At 38.7% G+C, this 10,317-nt stretch overlaps 1 protein-coding gene and 1 long non-coding RNA gene across 3 annotated transcripts; one reads left to right on the top strand and one right to left on the bottom strand.

Annotated features, from left to right (window-relative positions):
• Positions 1 to 3,380: 3,380 nt before the first annotated feature.
• Positions 3,381 to 7,041, top strand: LOC124218061 (protein-associating with the carboxyl-terminal domain of ezrin). 2 transcript variants are annotated; one of them, XM_046624426.2, is made up of 5 exons: positions 3,381 to 3,711; positions 3,899 to 4,349; positions 4,440 to 4,629; positions 4,711 to 4,847; positions 4,918 to 7,041. In XM_046624426.2, the coding sequence occupies exons 1-5, from the start codon at positions 3,517 to 3,519 to the stop codon at positions 5,862 to 5,864; spliced, it is 1,920 nt and encodes a 639-aa protein (XP_046480382.1). In that variant the 5' UTR covers positions 3,381 to 3,516; the 3' UTR covers positions 5,865 to 7,041. The 2 variants fall into 2 exon arrangements, with proteins under 2 accessions (XP_046480382.1, XP_046480383.1); XM_046624427.2 differs by having other exon boundaries at positions 3,630 to 3,743.
• On the bottom strand, positions 6,813 to 10,078 carry LOC124218063 (uncharacterized). The gene is made up of 2 exons (XR_006882976.2): positions 8,390 to 10,078; positions 6,813 to 7,733 (listed from the first exon to the last, which is right to left on the bottom strand). It is a non-coding gene; the product is annotated as an uncharacterized lncRNA (long non-coding RNA).
• Between the last annotated feature and the right edge of the window lie 239 nt (positions 10,079 to 10,317).

Here is a 10,317-nt window from a genome sequence, read left to right as displayed (position 1 = left end):
ATCTGCATTAACAAGTGACACATCTGCGCCAAACCGCGCCGTGTGAATACATTGATTTTGAAACTCGATAGGAGAATTTTTTTTCCTACCGAAAGTGAGTTTCGGTGATAATTTTGAGTACTTTGCCATAAGGTAAAAATCAATAAAAAAAATAAAAACATCCTGCAGATGCGCAGAACATTTTTTGTTGTCATCATAAGGTGAAAAAGTTTGAAATCAATCGTTTAAAAAAATGTCGTTCAGAAAACCTCTAGAAAACTTTATTTTTTCTACTATGAAATTAATGTAAATATATTTGCAAGCAAGTGCGATGATTTTTTTTCTAATTGTCTCTATTCCAAAATTTCTGTTTTCGAGAATTCGTATAGGTTTAATTTCTGATCGTTTAATATCCCGCATACTTCTTGGATGCAACACGGAACATTTCTCCGAACATATATCAAAAATTCACCCTTCATAATTTTACCAAAATTATAAAAATTGAATTTAAAATGGAGTGAAAATTCTGAACAATTTCATACATGTTCAGAGAAACGAACGAATTCATTCTATAATATAAGAAAAGAACATGAACGGAAATTTGTTCAACAATTTTTTCCCGCCATAATTTTTTTACAAGTTTTTTGCATTATCAAGAGACACGGCAGACGTTTCTGAGAATGCGTGAAAGCACTCATTTTTCATTTAGGAATTGAAATTATAAAAAAAATTTTGTATGCTGGATAGAATCGAAAAAAAATTTTTGAAAATAAAAAAAAATTAAGAAATAAATGTACCAAGCATTCTTCAGTACATCCTTTTTCGCATAGCGTCAGTTATTTTAGATTTCACTGTTCTCCGAGATTCTTGTACTTTTCCATTTCGAGAAAAAAGGCAAATAATTACAAGGCAACACTTACCGGTATTTTTTACCCACGCATCAAGGCGGCAATCTCCTGCCACAGGAAACCTGTATAATTTTGTTCCCGTAAATTTCGAATTGTTATAACCACGGTAAGCGCAGAGATCGCACGCACGTTGCGGTTTGTTTTCATCCATTGTTGATGTTTTTCGACGCAACAAAGCACATACAGAAGTCACTCCCTTATTACGAGATTACGATGTCGAGTATTCGTAACACGAGTTGCGACTGACGATCGAAAAATTGGTGGATGCATTTGGGGGAATCCGTGATCGCATACAAAGTAATACATTGTAAACTTGGTCGGTTCGGGATATATTTCGAGATATACATGCAAAATTTCTCGCAAATATTTGAATCGAGAGTCGACCGGCGAAGTCGAAGTATAATGCAAAAAACAATAAACCGGGAATATATATATATATATATATATACATTCTCTTCTAAGAGCACGCGAGGATTGATCAGCTGACACATGATTGCGAGAGAGATAGCTGAAATTTTTCTCATCCGGGTTACCATATGAAGAAACAAAAAAAAAAAAAGAAAAATGTAAAAAAATCTACACACTGTCGGAATTGTTTTTTTCCATTCCTTTTTTCTCTTCTCGGTTATCAAAAATACAAAAAAGAAACCGGGATTAAGTAAAAATTCGAAATAAAAAAAAATGTAAGGAAAAAAAAATCGGTTCACTCTCACTTTCATCTATTTTCTCTCTTATGAGTTACCCGAAATAAAAAACGGGCAGGGATTAAGTAAAAAAAAGGGGCGCCAAAAACGAGGAACAAATCGATTCACTCTCGGTATTTTATTGTTTCAATTATTTGTTCTCTTCTGGGTTACCCCCACTACAAAAAAAGTGGGTTCAGTAAAAAAAAAGCAAAAGGAAAGAAGGAAAAAATCGACCGGCTCTCGAAATTTTCTTTCTTTCATTTGTTTTTTCTCTCCGAAAATACAAAAAGAAAGCCGGGATTGGATTAAAAAAAAAAAATAAAGAAAAATTAAAAAAAATAAAAAAAAATGGGTGCGTGTACTTATGTACGGGCGTGAGAAGTTATACTTCTTTGGCATCATTAAAAAATACACAACATGTCAAAATCTTCTGTCACACAATGATAAAGAAAAGAAGTATGTAATAAAAAACAATGAAACAAATAACGGATGTCTTACATTATATTTAAATAATCTATTAAATTTTTGTCACGAACTTTTTATTAAATGTTCTATTAAATTTAATTCTTCATTTTGTAAATATTAAAAAACCAATAATAAATATTCAACATTGATAATTTAATAATATTTAGTATTAATTATATTAAATAATGATATTTTAATTTATATCAATAAATAATACATACGGATAACTAACCTCAATTATATTGGAGCACTTGAAAAAGTATTTTAGCACAATTTTTTCACTAATATTCACAAATAGTAAATAATATTAATCCAAATATTCAATTTAAATCACTACTGAATATATTTTATTGCCACATATATAATTCGCACTTGTATGAAAGTAAAACACGTGTTGTGACTGTAAAAACTAAAACCATGCGGATAAATATTTAGCTTTTTTTCGAGACTTAATGAATTCGGTTGAGTGGGCAACTTCATCCTGTTAATTTTGTGTTACAGTGATGCGCGCGCATGAATTCGGTTGAGTGGGCAACTTCATCCTGTTAATTTTGTGTTACAGTTTTGTGTTACAGTGATGCGCGCGCATCGTGAAATTTCACTCTCATCAGTTTTTCATAACGCGCCTAAAGAAGTATAACTTCAAAAATGAAAAGTGAACTGCGATCAAACCCGTGTCCCGCATCACTCCATCCTCATGTGGTATCCACTCAGCCACGCTACAGCTACTTCCATGATCGCGCGTTAGCTCGGAATATTTACGGAGCTTGCTTGGAATTCGCTGATGATTTTCTGGAAGATTCAGTTCGAGAGAAAAAAAATTTCCCCCAACCACCTGCGTATTGCACATTTTGCATAAATGCTATCGAGCTGGCTTCGTAATATTTTTACATAGACTGCGTGTACAAATATTCGAGACCACCAGGCGTCACATATTTTCATATCAATAAAAAAATAAAATTTATTAAAAAAAAAAAAAAGTATTCGGGCTGGGAATGGTTAATTATTTTGGTTCAGCGTCTGCTAATTGAATCCAAAATTTATCAAATCTGGAGATACTTTTATTCGCTGACATTCATAATTGAATCAAGAAAAATCCCAATTCTTGCATTCCTGGAAACATCTGTGTGAGCGGGAACAAGGATGCGATTGGCAACCACTTGCTCGATCGACCGAGTATATCATATACATATACACGATTGTCGGCCACCTTCGGAGCGTGGCCGCCTAGGTGTCACGTCGACGCTCCAACCTAGCTGGTATCAAGAAAAGCCGAGCGTTGGAGATCTTCCTGCTCATCTCTGGGTTACGGCGGTTACGGCTTGCGATAAGAATATGACAATGGCAGAGATGCATGAACCTAACCAAACCCAGCCTAACCTAACCCGAAAAGCAGACAACTCGTCGTACCTGCGGGCAGTCTTGTGATTTTTGCCACGTAAACACGGCGGGGATTGATCAACAGAATTGAATTATTTATGGGTAACGAGAAGAGTGCCCTGGGCGGGTTGGAGATCGACGAGAAGGCCGTTGAGATCACGGACTTTTGGCTTCATCACAGTGCCAGCTTGAGTGAACCCAGTCAGCAAACGTTATCAGTATTCGTCAGCGAGCCGTCATTGCACTCTGGTGCGAATTTCGGCAAGCCGTCGCCCTTGGAGAAAGCTGCCAAGGTGGGGGCATGCGACAACGTTTTTACAAAGAGGTGTCAATTGCAGGCGATCCTAATCAAGCCGGCGCTGTAATTTGAAATTTCTAGGCGCACGTCCAGCCGTCGCATAACATATGTTTGCCACGAGCGCAGAGAATAGTTTAAAGAATTATGTTGAGCAAATTGTGATCGACGCGTTTTTCTTTCAGCACCTCATGCTGCATCGTCATCCCTGTATATTGAAGTACGTTGCATCCTGGCACAAGGGTAGCAAATTCTTCCTCGCGACGGAGGAAGTCAAGCCACTTGTCCAGGTGATCGGAATGCAAACAACTCTGCAGATTTGCATTGGACTGCACAACATTTTACGTGCCCTGATTTTTCTCCATGAAAAGGCGCTCGCTTCTCACAACAATGTTTCTAACAGCGCCATTTATGTCACACCTGATGGATTTTGGAAATTGGGGGGGCTGGAATATTTATGCAGATTCACTGAATTGACACCTGCTTATTTACAGAAGACTAGAAACTACAGATATGAAAAGGCAATATCGCCAGAGGAGGATGGCGGAAAATCCGCCGTTCTCATGGAGCCTTCTGCCATTGATCAGTTTGCATTCGGAGTATTGGCAGAGGAGGTCTTGAGGCAGAAAAGCGACGGTAAGTTGTCGCGATCTTGCGGAAGAATTCACCCAGTGCTATTTCGGTTTTGGATAATATTCTGTTTTTTTTTTCCTCTCTGCACGACAGAAGACGTCCCTGCCCTGGCAGAATTCAAAGAGTTATCAAAGAAACATTTGCAGAATGCTGATCCAACATTGAGAACCAAACTTTCCTCCGTCCTAGTTCACCCGTTCTTTACGCATGAATTTATAACTATACACAGTTTCCTCATGGAATTACCATTGAAAAGTGATACGGAGAAGCAAGATTTCTTCTCGTAAGTTTACCCACAGAAAACGATTTGTGTTCAAATCTTCCAGCTTCTAATCACCGTATTTCCTATTCTTTTTTCTTGCAGAAATCTGGTGGTTGAATTGAAAAAATTTCCAGAAAAAATCGTCGCCGAACAACTTGGCGTATTGCTCCTCTCTAGAATGGTTCTCCTTGATTCTACAGCCCAATCTAAACTGCTACCATTCGTTTTGACACCGAAAGGTGAGAGCGGTATGATCCAAGCGCATGCATTGTCGACGACGGTGTAGTTAATAGTTGAATCACTTTTTAGTTACAGATGATAATAACGAGTCGGATCTCCTTTTCACGCTCTCAACATTCAAGAGATACCTGATACCGAAACTTCTGCAGATGTTCTGCGTACGCGATGCCCAAATCAGGCTCCTGCTTCTGTCCCATTTCAATTCGTTCGTTAGTGCGTTCCAGCTGGATGAACTGAAGCAGCACGTTTTACCTGAACTGCTGGTCGGTATTAAAGACACAGACGACCATTTAGTTAGCACGACACTGAGAGCCCTGGCCGATCTCATTCCCCTGTTGGGTTCGGCAACTGTGATTGGTGGAAATAGGGGAAAACTGTTCACAGATGGACGGCCAAAAAAGGCTCCCAGATTGAGAGAAACCAAAGTACGACCAGCAGCACCGAACGGCGCGAGTGTGCCAGACGTGTTGTTGCGAACCAAAATGGCAGTCTTGGAATTACCGGAAAGACCGTCTCCGGATGGCGGAGAGGATCGAAACGATTCTAACTCCATTTCTCACGACGAAGACGGCAACTGGTCGGACTGGGACGCTCAGGAATCTGCCAACCCAAGAGCGAATCCTAGCGAACTAAGCGTTGCCGAAGACGAGGAGAATCCGTTGGAAACGACAACGCAGGATGCAACGAGAGCGAATTCCAAAGACTCAGCATCTGCCAAAGTGGAAACCCCAAAATACTCGAAGAAATCGATAATTTCGGATATATCAGAGCTGGATATAAAGAACTCGAAACCTATGCACATACAGAAGGAAGAGTTTAACTTTTTTACTGACATGGAACCTGTGATTAAAAAAACTCAAGTTCTGCATATAGCTGAAACTGCGGCGGTAGCGTCGAACAGTATGTTCGATGTAAAAGTGGTCGGAGTTGCACCCGACGAAGGTAACGGCGATGACGGGTGGGGAGACGATTTGAATGACTGGGGAGCAGAGGACGCGCCTCACACGAGAAATTAACCTTCGCGTAGATAGATAGATAGATACGTAAAATTTCCCTGTTCTCTTTTCTTTTCCATTTTTTATAAAACTGTACATTCAAATTTTCGTGGTAAAGGATAATGCAGACTAATATAATTTTAACTAACGTACATAGATGTAATTGTTAAATCACGACTATGCCATATCGAAGACACTCTAGATTGTCATTGTAATTTGTTCATACTACAAAATGTAATTTATTGGCGATTGCGTTATACCAAAGACCTGATTACTTCAATAATTAATTATATGCTGCCATCGAGTTGTCTGTCGGGAGGGGCTAACAAGGGGAGGCCGCCAATTGTAAAATTCAGATTCGATTCATACTGCGCGTAATAAAAGCTTAAGGCCAGAGGTGTAATGTGGCAAAGCCCTAACATGCCATTCTTTGGCGTTGTCGAGAAAATCGACACTGAAGTATTCCATTGCATCCAAATACTTTGCTGCGATAATCATATAATTCAATAGCCGCGTGGCCCAGCGGTAAGCTCTCTGGTTCGTAATCCGGCGGTCGCGGGATCGAATCTCGCTGCTCGCGACTTTTTTTTTTTTTTATTTTGAATTTAATTTTTTTTGTAATTGAATTGTGTGTATATACATAATCTCCGGTAATCATTTTCAACAATTATGTATATAATAATTTTTTTTAAATGCCGTTTGTCGCGGAAAAACCGACGACTTCGAACATCATTATGTTGTTCGCAAACAAAGTTATATTTCAAAAATGTTATCAATTGTTTTCATAATGTTTACCAAGTATAGTTAACGGAAGAAGTATGAACGATGTTCCGAAACGAATACGTGTAGTGAGAATCAAACGTTCGAAACATAACAGTGACTCCTCGAACAAACATTTGCTTCCTGAAATAGAATATAATATGGATTCGTGTTGTTTCATGCAAATAACATTGGAAATGAAACACAATATTACAAATAACATTCAAGTGGGTACAATTTATTGAAAAGTTCCGTATAAACTTGCAGATAATTTACAATTAGTGACAAGAAGTAGCCGGAATGTCGCACGAACCAGAGTGATAGTTATCATAGAAACATGGAAAGCATAAAACAGCATGACATCTAGCACATCTGATAAACGATGCGTTTTTACAGAAACACTTGTTTTTTAAAGTATCTGTTGGAAAACACACCTGATTTACATTCAAAAAAATTGTTCTATCGTGCGTCAGGTTTGATGCAAACCATGCGTATCGTATCATATCGGAAAAAATCGAAGAAGACAACTGGTGGTGCACGATCGATTGGATTTTTATACAATCTTCTCTGGAATTGATCTGACGGTCTGGCTCGATTAAAAAAGCACAATTTTGAAGGTGCTTGATCAAATTTTTTACCTGCCGGTAAAAGTATACGTCACACGGTTGGACGAGAGGAGTGCACTTTGGAGGAATGACCTTCATAGTGCACGTTGGTAACTTTTTATCGTCCTGAAACATCTCATCGTACAACTCCGGGTTCGTGTGCTCACCCCAAGAGTCGATCAGAAGGAGAAATTTTTCGTTTTGTACGTATGGTTTCAAAGCATTACGCAAGAAGTCCTTGTACAAACCCGTTGTGAGTTTACCCGATTTGGAAGATGTAATAACAACGTTGCTATACATCTTGGCGTACTCATTGACCGTCTTCTGCACTCTGGGTCCAAACGTACCTGCCATGTAGACTCTTGGAGGCATACGAAAATAAGAGGCAAGACTCGTCCAGACATGGTGATTGAATATTGTGCTGTATACGTCTGCGTCACCTTGTTGATGTCGTGTCGGTTTACCAGGACAGCCTTTGACCCGTTTTCTGTGAGAGTTCTGTTGAACGTGGACTGGTACTGGCACCCTGACAAACAAAATACAAAAATACCGTTACTATTATGCAGAGTTGCAAAAATTTCAATGAAAATACAATGCATTATCCATTGATTAGTTAATGGATAATGGATTGAACAATACATTATCAATTGACAAAATAATGCGTAATGTATTCAATAATGCATTAAAAAAACAACGCATTATTTACAATTCTGCTATTATGGCAGTATATTCGGAACGAAATCTGTGTTGTCAATCATATATCATACCAAAAAAAGTACTTGGCGCGACTGTTAGTTTATACATTAATTTATAAACTTCACTTCATATTCATATGCATGAAATAACAGAAATTACTAGAGATTCGTTGAACAAATTTTTGCTTAAACAATTTATTACTTGGATAATGGAAAGGATTGAATAACAATTAAAAAAAAAAAAAAAAATTCGTTTGTATTATATAGAATGAGGCTCTGTTAAATTTTCCCTGTTAAATCTTTATTCATATATTTCTTTTCATTCCGCTCATTATTTTACTCACTACGAGCCTACGTACAAAATCCGAAGGCCCAAACATTTCATATTCATTCGTTATCGTATTGATATAATGTTTCATATAAATTATTATATCATACGATAACGAATGAATATGTTGAATTTGTATAGAATGCCCCATATATACACCTGATCCACCCAGTGTGTGTTGGAACGTTGGGGTTAGCCGCTCGTGGCCGACGGTGTGTGGTGTGCGTGCGTCCGTGAGCCGAGCGTTTTGCCGCGTGGGTATGCCCTCGCAACTACGTTCTAACTCACCTACGAGCACCGCACACACGCAAACAACAGAGAACGTGCGATCTGTATTATCCACCAAGATCATATTTATGATCATCATGTTGGTGTAGCCCTAAAAGAACTCTGCAGCATCGACGGAGTGCGGCTGCTTCAGTCTCGTTGCCGGGTGTCATGGTGACTTCTACGCGTAAATAATCATAATAATAAAAAGTGTGCGATGACGACGAAATTCTATAATAATGAATGAAACGAAGTCGATCATGTGATGAAGCTATATCGGCGATATTCTTATAGCAACAGCCTTCGTAATAGTCTCAATCGGAAGAGAAAAAAAAATAAAAAATATACACTGGTGTATTTTTTTCGGGACTCTATAATTCGTTGGTTATGAGGAAAATAAATTTTTGTATATAGATATAGTCCTGTGTATAAGCAAGTTGTGCGGAGTAAGAGTGTCGCGGGCTGTCGAGAAAATGTGCTTGTCTCGAGTCGCTACCGCGACTCTTGATAATCATATTCTATCATGCCATATGAAATTTGTGAACTGAAATTTGATCTGTATTAATTATAAAATCTTTGTCGAAGTTCGGTATCAGCGTTCGCGTCTGGATGCTAAATGTGTCCGCTACGGCCGAAATTTCGTCTTGGGTAGCCATCTCTTCCCGGGAAACAAATTTTGTGATTTTCCGTTGCCGAATCTGGTGCTTCTTTTTAAATTCGGTGACCCATGTTTTTGAAGCTTTGAATTCGAAATCTCGGAACTGACTTGCAGCGCCCAAGGCCCACCGCTGCAAGTTTCTGGTCGTAATTTGCTGGAAGTTTTGTCGAGCTTCTACGAAGCCATCATGTGTCCATGAATCGACGGTACAATATTTATCAAATTTGCTACCGTCACTTTTTTTTTTTTGCTCTTCCCACCTGGATAAATAGATCATATTTTTCAAACGAGAGCACCCATTTTGTTGTAGAGTTTTGAGACTCCAGCTTGGATGTTCTTTGGCCAGAGTGACAGCTCTAACTTTGTAATCCAGAGGAATATAGTCGTACTCTTTTTTTTCCTCTCGTCCGGCTCGTATTCGTCTGATGATTCGTTGGCGATGAGACTCGTTTCAACTTCTTCGTAGGCACTACTGTCGTCGATTTCATTAATGTCTATCAGTTCCTCATCAAGAACGAGTGATTTTTCGGCGAGCATTTGCAACGTATTCTGAAACATTTCTTCCCCTATTACCATGGCTTCTTCGTTGATTGATGAAGATGGTTCTGCTGTGATTACATTACTGTTACGGAGGAAAGTTTCAAAATATATCAATCCATTTTTCAATTGTTGTTTCAACACTTCACTGTGTATCGAATCTTCTTCGATCTCATAACTTTCATGCGAAAGGCCCGGATCACTCTCGGATTTTCCCGTCTCCATTTTTCCGTTTTTTTGACAGGGTACAATAAAACTCTCACGTACACACTGATTTTCGACGCTGTTATGAGTTGTGTTAGGGACCGCATCTACCTTCTTTCGAAGTTAGCAGGCAACTACGCTGTTATACGGCGTCTCGTTTCGACCCTCTTGACCCCCACCACGCCTTGTGCGAAAAGGAACATCTGTCCTTCAATTGAAACGATCGAGTAACGTGATTTATAATATAATACCTGCCGCAGCAAATGTTTGATGGAGGTTGAGTCACTGTTGTGTTTCGAACATTTGATTCTCACTACACGTATTCGTTTTGGAACATCGTCCATACTTCTGCCGTTAACTAAACTTGATAAACATTATGAAAACAATTGATAACATTTTTGAAATATAACTTTGTTTGCGA

Source organism: Neodiprion pinetum, chromosome 4 (assembly GCF_021155775.2).
Source record: "Neodiprion pinetum isolate iyNeoPine1 chromosome 4, iyNeoPine1.2, whole genome shotgun sequence".
Classification (NCBI taxonomy): domain Eukaryota; kingdom Metazoa; phylum Arthropoda; class Insecta; order Hymenoptera; family Diprionidae; genus Neodiprion; species Neodiprion pinetum.
Note: the sequence above shows the minus strand (reverse complement) of the source record. Positions and strands in the feature narration are given on the sequence as shown.